The sequence below is a fragment of the Falco punctatus genome (assembly GCF_963210335.1).
Source record: "Falco punctatus genome assembly, chromosome: 9".
Classification (NCBI taxonomy): Eukaryota; Metazoa; Chordata; class Aves; order Falconiformes; family Falconidae; genus Falco; species Falco punctatus.
In genome coordinates, this window is record NC_137589.1 from 53,585,538 (window position 1) to 53,597,440 (window position 11,903).

Genomic DNA, 11,903 nt, shown 5'->3' on the forward strand with positions numbered 1-11,903 from the left:
CAGCGAGAGGCAGAGCGTGTTGTGGATGGGGAGGCAGGTGGTCCCTTCCAACAGGCCAGGCAGGAAGGACAGAGTTCTGTGGATAACAGAGTGATACTGCACTTGGGCATCCTGACCAAACTGTCCAAAGTGTGTGGTTGCCCTGCAGAGGGAATTTAAGATGCCAATTTATATCTACACTCTGCCTGGGAAGGTATGCAGGAATATTGCCAAGCTCCTTGCTATGCCCTGCACCTCTGCAGTTTCAGATATAATTAGGATCACCCTGGCTAGAAACATGCTGCAGAGGCACTGCTTCTTAAGCCCTTGAAGAAAATCCAGCAGACAGACTGCTAACACCTCTAGTGCAGAGCAAAGTCAGAGGCATTAAACTACTTCAAAACCCACGTAAGACATCTCCATTTCAGGCTATACCAGAATGAAAGCTGGATCAATAGTCCCAGAAGAGACGAGCTTTTGACCTCCTGGCTGGTTCCAATGTTTCTGCCAGAGTCCTTTTGACCAACTGATGGGACAGCACTCCTCATGTTCCAGGGAACATTTCTCTCTGGTCACATTTGGGCACTGACCACAGGAGGTGACAAAAAGGCAAGTTTACATACATATACACATAATTTCTAAAGGAGTCCAAGTCTTCATGGAAAACTTTTAGGGCTTAAATTAAAAAAGCAGGTGGGTCTTGGTGTTGCCTATTAATGGGCACTCTGGATCTATAGCAAAATTGCAGCTTAGTGACCTGGACAAACAAATCGGAGTCTTCCATTCCTTCCCCTATTTTCCATAAGCAAAAGGTTTATCTAAATTCCTTCCCCTGTTATCATTCCCCCACCCCTTTAAACCAAGACACTGATTTCTAATAACATTTGCTTTTGCCTGCCCAGGTGTCCAGTTTGAATTCAACTTTGTCCAAACATAAGACAGTAAGATATCAAGCGCTAACGCAGCGCCTCACTTGTTATCTTACAGTAAGTATTCTTTAAATATGATTCTTTCAACAGTCTATACAAATTCATTCAAGAAATGGACCTCTTTCTCCAAGATTCATTTGGGGTGCCAGACAGTTTGCAGGCTTGGCATAACACACACACATCTTGTATGAACAAGCATAAACAGAGTAATGCTTAGGAACAGGAACATCTAATCCAAGTATCACAGCCCAGAGGGAAGAAGCATATTGCTGGGATCTCTTCTGAGAGCTACGCTGATGGAGAAGAGGTGACCCAAGTTTCAGCACTGGAGCTGCAGCATCAGCTCTGCAGTATGACACATGTCATGCACCAGTCCCTGAGGGTACCCTGCATTTTGGTATACACCAATCTCCTCCTTACCTCTAGCTATAACCCCACTGCGACAGATCTCCTCTCAAGGCCACCGTGCTCAGACAATTCCCAGCTATTCATAGAGGAGCTTCTATTAAAAGTAAAAGCACAATCAGATTAAGAAATAGCCAGAGATTACTCAAGAGATCACAGGCAGCAGCCAGAAAGAGAAAACCTAACATGTATTGGAATTAAGGGGCCCCATCCTGACCCAGAGCAGTGTAAATTCGGAGTAAATCATAAGCAAGTCAGCAGAACTAAGTATAAGAATAAAAACTATGGGAGTTTGAGCTTTGTTTTTCACTGGCTTAATTCTGAACTGACAGGTCATCAGGTGTATTCCCCTGCTGACAGAGAATTGTTCCTGTGCTGGCAGGCAGCAAACAAACAGTTACTTTCATTGTAAGCCCCTGTTTGTAGAGGTTTACAATTACTTGGATGAGGACGAGCTCTTGGAGCCTTGAGTTAGGTCCTACATAATTTGCTCTGCTTTTACACATGCAAGAGTGGCAGGAAGGCAAAGAGGAGGAACTGAACAAAAGCTTCAAGATTTTTGCCTTTAAGTACCTCTTTCCTTGTTCTAAGAAATCCAGCACAGCCTCCCCATCCCTGGATCATCAGTCTCAAAAAGCCCCACAAAATTAACAGTTTTTCCTAGTACTCTCCAGAGTAAGTTACTTCCACTGTAAAAACATTTGCAGATGTTGAGAACCAACTGCTCAGCATCTCTGTAGACTTCTGCCTATCGCTGCTTTGAGAGAGGGTCTAAGTGCAGCTGGAAAACTACTCTGAAACAGTTTATGCTCAGCTTTTATACAGCCTTACAGCAACACTGCTGTACGGCTACGTCCTCTGGCAGGCACCCCACATACTACGCCAGCCACTCTTACATCAAGACTGTTTCACAGCCACAAAACAGCAGTCCCAGCATAGTCCAATGGGATCCCAGCAATTCTCATGTTTGTTACAGTAGTGTTAACTCTTCACCCTAGCTGCAACAATGCAACCTGCAGCCATAAGAAACAGGAAAGGGAGTGTTAAAGGGGACTGTTGAGGCAAGACATTATTAAAACAGAATTTTCACCCCCAGAAACTCCAGTTCAATTCCCGTTTCAGTCACAAGTGAGGAACTGGGTCTATTCCAAACCTCATTTTGTATAATCTATTGTTCATTGTGACTGCAACTCAAGTATTTTAGCAGAGCTTATAGTTTTGGGGCTAAATCCTGATTTTTAGGAAGGGAAGAGTTGACAATGCAGGTCGTAGTTTTGGGATTCTCTACACTGTCTCCAGGATCACTTAGGGAAACAGCATCTTTTAATGGAAAAAAAAATAAATACCCTCAGTGTTAGAAATTGACATTTTCAATACAAAAGCTACACCGCTCTTCTGTTAGCTTAATTGTTATATCCAGGGCTCTAAGAAAAGCTACACAAGTCACAAGACTTGCAGAAAAGTGGCAGAAGCTGGCAAGTTTACTTCCAGTCAGCAAGACACAGCTTGAGGAGCTTGCATAACATCTGCTTCCAAGTTGCTTCCAAAAGCATGTTATGCTGAACTGCAAGAAGCTACTGACCAGGGATTAAAACACCATCTCACTTCCACTTGGTCATGGCGGGGTCTGCCAAAGCTTTCAGAGCATCTAACATGGCAGAGAACAATCAGAGACACTGTTAGATTTCAGACTCAGGGCTCCTTCTTCCCGTACTGGAAGGAAAGAAAAGCAGCTATCTATTATAGTCAGCACCAGCCTAGGAGCTGTGACAAGCCTGAAGGTCATGCAGGAAGCAACCATCAGCAACTCAATTGTCCTGTCTGCCCATCTATATAAAACAGCTTAAGAAAATTACTGGCACACTTTACATTTGATTGTTGTTAAAGTATTCACTAACAGGACTTTGAAAGCAAAAAGCTGGACGTAGGTACAAAGTGTCAATGAGTCACCCGGAATAACTGTTGAAATATCTAACATTAAATTGTGCTCTCAGTTGTCAGCCACAGTATTTTCATGCATACTCTTGCCTGCTCCTCAGTAAAAACTGAAGTGTTGTCTCAGTCCTCTCCTCATAGCCACCCCAATATTTACAGTAGCCAGTCCTGAGCAAGACATCCAATTCTCATGACTAAATTCCATCAGGTCACTCAAAAATAAGCATGATGCAGGCTTTTGAAGGATCATAGACAAACGTAAATAAAGAAAAACAGCTTTTTGGAGCTTTTCAGAACCAGTTCTCCTGGCAGTTTGACCACCTCCAGGCCTGACCAGATCATCTGAGTGTTTGAAGTCACCAAGGACGAAACCCTGGGCTCATTCCTCTACAGGGCTGCACTACCCATCCCTGCTCTCAAAGGCTATGTTCAAAAATTTAAGTGCTACCAGCTCGACTCGTGCAGCCTCTCATCTCCTAGTGCTTTCTAAGAGTACCCCAACTCCTCAAATCGAGCACCTGATCGATGCCAGCAGCCAAAGGTGGCTGCACCAGTCCCAGCCTCTCTGCAAGACAGACCTAAGTGACCAGCAACGCTGGGCAAACGAGGCAGCATGAGCAGCGAAAGCTCTTGGCACACTTCTGCAGAGAAGGCATCTTTCAAAGGGCTCAGGCAGACGCTGCTGTACCACCCTGGCAAAGTTTTAGTTTACTGTTAGAAGAAATAGATTCCTACTTTATGATTAACCTTTTCTAATATTATTTCAGGTGTTCATGAATGATACACACCTACATGACATGACAGAGACCAACAGCACCTCCTTTCTACAGGAGAAAAAAGTATAAAAAAAAATTAGTTACACAACAACCTCCTTTCTACAGATGGAGAAAAAAGTATAAAAAAAAATTAGTTACTCAAGAATTTAGTTTCACTGCTGAGAACATAACCATCTCAAGGCCAAATGTGCCTGTCTGCCTGCTTTGTAAGAGACAATATTCCTTAATCCTGACCTTTCACTCTTATCAGGAAGTGCAAAACCAGGTCTGGGATCAGGAAAGGAAAATTTCAAGTGGAATAAGAAACTGTCCCACTAGTGAGCTATGTTCCCCCACCATGCATGACTAGATTTTTTTAATTTTCTTGGGGGGGACCAGATTTAGTTTTAGCTCTCCTCCCAACTAGCAGTACTCTGACTCATACGGTTACAGATCTGTGAGTCCAAGAAGGAAAGTATTACACCCAAAGTTTTTTGGGCGTTTTTTTTAGTGACATATCAAGGAAGTAGGTTTACCCTGCACATTACCAGTAAGTCTCCTTTCACAGATGCCCCCTCAAAACCAGTTTTATACTGGGCATACAGGCTGAACATCATATGCTTCTAGATGACTGCCTGCCGCTCCTTCTACAAACCTTCTGGTTTTGCCACTCAAGTGCACTACCTGCCACAAAAACAGAGTATGGGCTCACACGGGTGGAGCACACATGGGTTTGCTCTTCTCTAATAAACTCACTGCTCAAGGCATCATAATGCATTTCACTCCGGTAGCTAGAACACAGCAGGAGCTGTTTTCTTGATTAACTTACGCTAAGTTGTCAACTTCTTCCATTTCTCCTCAAAAAAGTTCATCTTAAAGATACTAAGAAATCCTTATTCAGAAGAATTTTTACTCACACTCATACAGACAGGCTCAAACTTTAAGTATGAAGTAGCGACATTCAGTGATTCACCAGATCAGGAAGGGGGCTAGCCTTAGAACAGCATTGTCAGAAGCTGCCTCAGTTACGAGGTGCTGCAGACAGACTCCCACACCTTCTATTTAGTCTAGCAGAGTTCTGCCTGCTCAGAGTATCAGGAAAAGTCAGGTTCAAGGACTTGACTCTGCATCCCCAGCTAGGTATTGAACTATGGCTTCTGAAAACAAGCAGTAGCCTTTAAAAATAAATATTTGTCTTTGCTTTGCCTTTTTTTTTTTTTTTTTTTTTTTTTGACTGCCTAAAAAGTTATAAGCATGTGGAATTTTGAAAAACAGTAACAGCTGACAGTTTTAGCATAGGGGAATATTTCTGAGATCTGACTTTTTACCTGCTGGTTTTGCAGACTTTACAGCCCTGTATCACAGCACACCACTTATAGAGCAAACAAAAAAAATGCCACAACACTTAGCTATCTCAAAGTACACTAAGAACTAATCAAAGCTCAGGATACTCGAAGATTCCCAACATGTGGATTATCATGGTAACAAGGAAGAGTCCACACTAGCAAAGAAGGCATCCTCCTGATGTGGCAGCTATCAGGTAATGAATTCCAGCAATGACAAGACAACCTGTCATTTTCACACACCAGTAGGTCCAGGCAAGCCCCAACTTGCACAATACTGAGCAATCCACTTCCACTAGAGATACAGCTGGTTTCCTTCCCTGGGTAAATTCTGATATGATCCCAGACATGCCATAAGGATCTCTTCCTGGTGAATACAAGGCTAATGGGCAGTTACCAGAAGTATGAGATCATCACTAAAGACTTAAGCTGAAGAATACAGTCAGTCATGGAGATCCGAGGAGAACACCTAACTGCTGCAGGAAGCAGAAAAGATACTAGACTTATTTATTTGAGCCAACCCTTATAACTTTAAGGCAAGTAGTTAGAGGACAAATACAGGCAGACACCATTGCTGCATCTACAAACATTGAGATTCACACTCCCCCCAGCCTTAGAGCCATCCACTTATATTTTAACTTAATTATGAATCTCCTTCTAGCATTTCTCCTCCCACAAGTGTTTGCTCAGAGCTGTACAGATTTCTCTTAAATTAATCTTCCAGTCTGCCATAACACATTATCTATTTCCCCCAGTGCTCCATATTTTCTTCCTTCCCCAGTTACTCAGAGATGAAAACAGGTATTTTCTTCATTGGAGACCAAAGGCTTGCTGCCATTTGAAGGACTATTATTTGACCGTGATTTATTTCTCTTAACAGTAGGCTCCTACTCCTGGCTCTTGCACCATTCTCTGCAACCCTAAGTCAGTTCCCAAGCAATGCGTATGGCTTTAACCTGCAAATACAAGCAGGATTTGGTCAGCTCACAGACATATTCATCATACAGCAATTAAGGGTCCGTGATTTGCAATTACTCTCTCTGCCAGCACTCTAAGCATGGAAATGTATCTCAAAGCAGAACCAAAAAAAGTAAAAATGAAAATAGAAGAATCATATTTAAAGACCCCTTTTGTGGCCAGATCAGAGCAAGTCAGTGAGCGTATCTTCTTGTTTAAATTTAAATCCGCTTCTGAAATAATGCATTGATGCTCAGCATTACGCAGTACAGCAGACATCCTCAATCTATACATAATGCCACTGTGACTTTTGTAAGGTTTAAAACCCTCAGTTCTCTTCCAGGCACTCAAGCTCACAAAGCATGCACTACAGCAGAAGGCTGAGCAACTTAAAAGGGCAAAGATCATTGTCAAAAAGTTTTCCTACAGTATCCGAACAGGCCAAGTATTTACATCTCTGTATGCATCCCTACAGCATCTTTCACTTCTAGATAGTTGCGAACACTGCTTTTGGCCTCTGAAGGGATTCTGCTGGAGAAGCTTCCTGTAACAAAGCAAAGTATGTGTTATCAAAGAAGGCATTCCCCCCATCGTATCTTGGGGGTGTAAATATTTATCCCTATATAGCTGGGGAAGGTTAAGATATGAAGATACTAAGTTGCTCCTTGAAGTTATACCTGAAGCCAAACTAAACCTTGTGGCTTCCAGATCTAGCTTTGCATTTTCAGTATGTGACATTGCAAGGCAAAGACACAGTTGTGGCACACGCTGCCTGGCCCTTGGCTGGTTTTGTCAAGGCAATTACTTGTAACACAAGTAGCACGCTTAATAGGTACTTATCCTTACCACTGCCACAGGCATTGCAGCGCTGCGTTTTCCCTGCTCTTTTACCCACGCTGAAACTTCAGTTTGTTAGGAAAGGCAAGGTTAGCCCAACACAGTTGAGCTTAGATCCATGCCTGTCTCCAATTTCCTTCCAGGCAACACACAAACATCGGCTAATTCAGCGTATACCACTGGAGCCCGGTGCAGACTGCTAAGCGCCCCTATTTGGTTTGGGACATAAAAGCTCCCAAGAGAGGATGCTTCTGAAGTAACGCTCAGGTCTGGGGTCAAGTAAACGCTGATCCCACTTCCCACAACTCTGGCACTGCTTAGCTCCCTTGATCATAAACAAGACTGTTTCACCTCCACTCAAGTCCTTCCACCTACTATTCCCAATCCTTAGTCACTGCCTCCTCAGCAGCCCCCTTAAACCATCTGTTCTCCAGAAGTCAGAGGTGCCTTGTTTTCTCCGTGAAGAGCAATGCAGCTGTCCTAGCAGGGCTGAGCAGTATGCTGCCTTGGATCACACAACAAAAACACAAGGCACAGACATTCATCTAGCCATCTGAACGCAACCCAGTGCTTTCAGCTCTCCCTGTTTGCAAAGCAGAGATAACAGTAATACTCCCACAAATCCAGCGGTTTGTATAACGGTGCTCCGAGACCTTAGGATTTTAAAAGAAAACCCACACTTATACCTGTCATTTTCACATGGCAGAATAAGAGGGGCATGAACATTGATGATTCTACAGTTTTGTGGGCAGTCTTTTATATCCCCCTTCTTGGTCCTTTCAGCTCTCAAGTCAGATTAGCACATGCCACATGCTTTGTTCTTTTTATCAGACCAGTTCTGCTGGTACTGGTGCCTGCTCTAAGACCCTCCAATTTAAGAAAGGTGGCAGCAGGAAAGTAACACCACCTTAAGAAGGGACTAAATGACCCCTGATGTCCCTCCTGACCCATTTACAAGCCTACAGCCACACCAACGGGAAATGCCTGGAGCTGACCTGACCAACCTTCCTTCCATTTCTGGGCTCCATGATGAACCAGTCTATGAAGAGATGTGTCACCTGTCTGCCTTCTACATGGCTTCTCTCTTCTCTTCAGTGATTTTTAACAGCATCAGCCAGTATTCTAGTCACCATGCTGAGTATCCGGCAGCAAAAGCACACATAGCAGCTACAGTGACATCTGGTATTATAAATACAGGGTCTGCACTGTTGGATAATCTGTTAACAGTAGAGTAAGTGACACTGGAAGAGCAATTAGCAGCAACTAGTAAGCCATCACATTCAGGAGGGAAAAAAAAATACTATTTCTTTGGCAAGACATGCAACTAAACATTGACTGCAGTCAGCATCACTTCCCTGTGCTTCAAGGCTTCCAGCATGCACAGGATTCAGTGCTACTGCAAGGTGCCAGCGGCAGCCCTAGGCTGAAGCCCTGCCTAGCCACAGGCTAGGTCTGGCAGGGAGGGCAAGTGTGCTGCCCTGCTGTGGGAACGCAGCTGGATGACAATCTGAAAGAAGCCTTGCAGGTACCGAGCAGGAAAACTAGCCCTGGCAGGGCTTCCAACGCCTCTGCTTAAGCATCCCCATCAAGCACATCAGTCAGTACCAACTGCATCTGCATTTGTTCTTGCACAATTTTCTGTCCACTCAGAAAAATTCATCAGCCCTCACATTCACCATACAGCATGCAGCTGCTGAGCAATAGCTGCACCAGCATCCTGGTATCAAGCTGGAGCAGTGACATATGTCATGTCCACACTACAGCAATAATTGTATTTGTACACAGTAGGTCTACACACAATTTCTTCTTGTGCCTATTCAGAGAAGAAAACAGCCCCTATCACAATTACTTTGAGAAGCTATGCTTAATTCTCCACACTATTTCCATAGCTTCTTATCATGGTTTCCAACACCCACAAGAAAAGAAAAGAGACAATACATTCAAGTGGGGCCCCAACATCATTTTAACAGGATTGGATTCTGCAGTATATACACACACATACATTCTGCGGTAAGATGTCTCATGTTACTGGTCTCTAAGCTAGCCAGCACTCAAGAGTATCAAATTGAGAAAGACCTTTCCACTTCAGCATATTTTCCATTTCCATTCCAAGTATTTCTTTTAAATACTTTTCTACAGACAGGTCTCAGCTCCTGCTCAGGGGACCCTTCATTATTTCATTTTTTCTAAAAGCCACAGCACTATAACTTGCTGCTAGCAAAGCCACTGATGGGACACAGTGAGGTCACAAGTTCTCCTGGGACAGGGATCATCAAAAAGAGACAGAAAACATTTCAATTCATTTATTTTCCACCAGGCAGATAAAATCGTTACTTTTCGATTGGTGCCAGTGGAGATACACCAAGGATTAATATATCCCCTTCTGTTTGCTCAGTCTAAAAGAAAGGGGCAGCGTACCCCAAATCACTGACTGTCCTTTGACAAACCCTCCTCCAGCCTAACAGCCATACATTATCTATCACACCACTGCAGCACTGACTGCATAGATCCTCTAAAAAGGATTTACGGGTTAGGCTGCCAGTACTTAGAAAGCAAGAAAACAGCAGAGCCAACAGGTGAACCTGTTTTACTCATATATTCCAGGAGACCCATTTTCCCCTTCTTAGAAAGCTACAGCCCAGCAAGCTTTTCACTCTGATGGTAGGGTTGGGTTTTTTTCTGTGTCTATTGACAAGTGGCTCCTGGTCTATGACCTGAGGCTCAGTAAGATGTGTTCCTGTAATGCCCTTCCCTTGGCACGATTCTCGGCATCCCTGAGGGATACTGCATGGACTGTTGGAAGTTAACTAGAAAGGATCCCAAACTTTTTGAATGTATATATAGAGAGAAGAAAAAAAAAAAAAAGTAATCTTATTCCTACCATGCTTTCTTTGCACCAGACACAATCCCCATGCCTTCTTCCTAGAAGACACAGCGCACCCTGCACTTGCTGCTCCAGGCTACAGCTGCACCGGTCTTTTGGGGGCTACTTGCAGCTAAACAAGCAATTCATACGCACCCCAGACCCTTCCAACGGTACAAAAGCTTTATAAGCCATCCGGCAGCAAATGGCTTAAAATAAAAAGTGGGGGTGGGGGAACAAAACCCAATAGATGTTGCCACAAATGCAGTTTGCTGAAAGAGAAAAACCCACGCAAGCATCTGACCAAGTATCACACCAGTCACTGCTTTTAACACAAGTCACCAGCAACCTGCATGCCCCCTTATAGCATAAAATAATACCTTGATCACTAAAACCTGTGTATCACTGGATACAATTAACGAGGGCAGAAACAAGCAGAGGAACAACCTTCCCTCCTCAGGTGTTGTGTGTCTACGCTGGAGCAGATAACCAAGCAGCGCAGCCTGCAATTTACTCAAGTTGCAGATGATGAATGCAAAGGTCACATGAAGGGAAAGCATCAGTGCATTGCCTGTCACAAAATGGTAGCACCCGGGAATCTGAGCATATAGGAGAGATAACCCCGTCCTTCCCACCGCCTCCCCGCAGCTCCTGACATGGCATCCGCTATGGAGGACAGCGCGACAGGGCTGGGGGAGGGGGGCGGCGCAGATTAAACTTACCCACCCCCCCGCACCCCCCTTCCCGGCGCTGCACCCACCCGCGGAGCGCGGCGCGGGGGCGCCCGGCCCGGCGGCCCCAGCGAGGGAGGGGGCTGGGGGGCTGCGGTCGGTACCGCCGCACTTCGCCCCCTTATGTAATAGCCAGGGCGCCCCTCCCGCGGCGGGGGGCTGCCAGCGGCCCCGCAGCTGCGGCTGAGGCAGGCGGGACCGCGCTGCGGAGACGGACACGCACCCTGCAGACGGGGAGACACCCCCCGCCCCGCCACGGCGCTGCCCGCGCAGACAGCAGCGATGCCCGCGCACCGCACCGGTCCGTGCGGCCGCTCCGCGTCCCCGCAGCGCGATGCCCGTGACCCCAGCAGCGGCGTGTCCCCCAGCAGCGGCGTGCCCCCCAGCAGCGGTGCCCGCGCGCCCAGCCGCTATGCCCGTGCAGAGCGATGCCCGCGCCCCCCGCCGCCCGCAGCCCTGCCTGTGGCGGGGCCCCGCAGGGACCCTCTCACCTCCCGACAAAATTCTCCAGCACGGAGCTCTTGCCGGCGCTCTGCCCCCCCACCACGGCGATCTGCGGCAGGTCGAGGTTGGCGTTCTGCCCGATGGCGGCGAAGGCGTCCTGCAGCCGGTTGACCAGCGGGATAAGGTCCTCCATCCCGCGGTTCCCCATGGCTGCGGCGCGGCACCGGCTCCCCGCACGGGCGAGCTCACGCTACCCCTTCCCGCGCGCCTCGCCGGCGGGTGAGCCCGCCTCTCGCCGCCCCGGCCGCTAGGCGCCGGCCCCAGCCCGCGCCCCTCGCCCCGCTCGACGCCGCCCGCTGCCGCTCGGGCTCCGCCGCCTCAGCCCGCCCCGCCGCTGCGGACAGCACGCGCGGCCGCCAGGGGGCCATAAGCGCGCGGGCGCCGCGCTGCACCCTGGGAGGTGTAGTCCGCACGGCTGAGGGGGCGCCGGGGGTCCCGGCGGCGAGGCCCTTCCGCACTGCGCCGCTGCGGCCGGGCACGGGGCACGGGGCACGGCTCCGAGCCAGGGGCGCTGGCGACGGGCCGCTCGCTCCCCCGGCGCCAGAGCGGCGCAGCTGCCCGAGGCGGCGGGGGCTGCGCGGGGCCGCGGCCCGCCCGGGGCGGGTTGGCACACCGGTGCTGGGGCCCGTGGCTGCCTCAGGCGGGGCGTCTGCCTGGGCCGGTCG

At 47.5% G+C, this 11,903-nt stretch overlaps 1 protein-coding gene across 21 annotated transcripts in view; it reads right to left on the reverse strand.

Moving 5' to 3' along the window:
• The window catches only part of DNM1 (dynamin 1), a 68,721-nt gene extending 57,192 nt beyond the window's left edge, over nt 1-11,529 (reverse strand). For 7 of the 21 annotated variants that reach the window (XM_080401078.1, XM_080401079.1, XM_080401075.1 and 4 more), the window contains exon 1: nt 11,226-11,526. In XM_080401078.1, coding sequence (XP_080257204.1) covers nt 11,226-11,386 — 161 coding nt within the window. In that variant the 5' untranslated portion in view covers nt 11,387-11,526. Of the gene's footprint in view, nt 1-11,225 lie in introns of all 21 variants that reach the window. The other 14 variants (XR_013930316.1, XR_013930317.1, XR_013930318.1 and 11 more) reach the window with 3 other exon arrangements.
• Nucleotides 11,530-11,903: the final 374 nt, after the last annotated feature.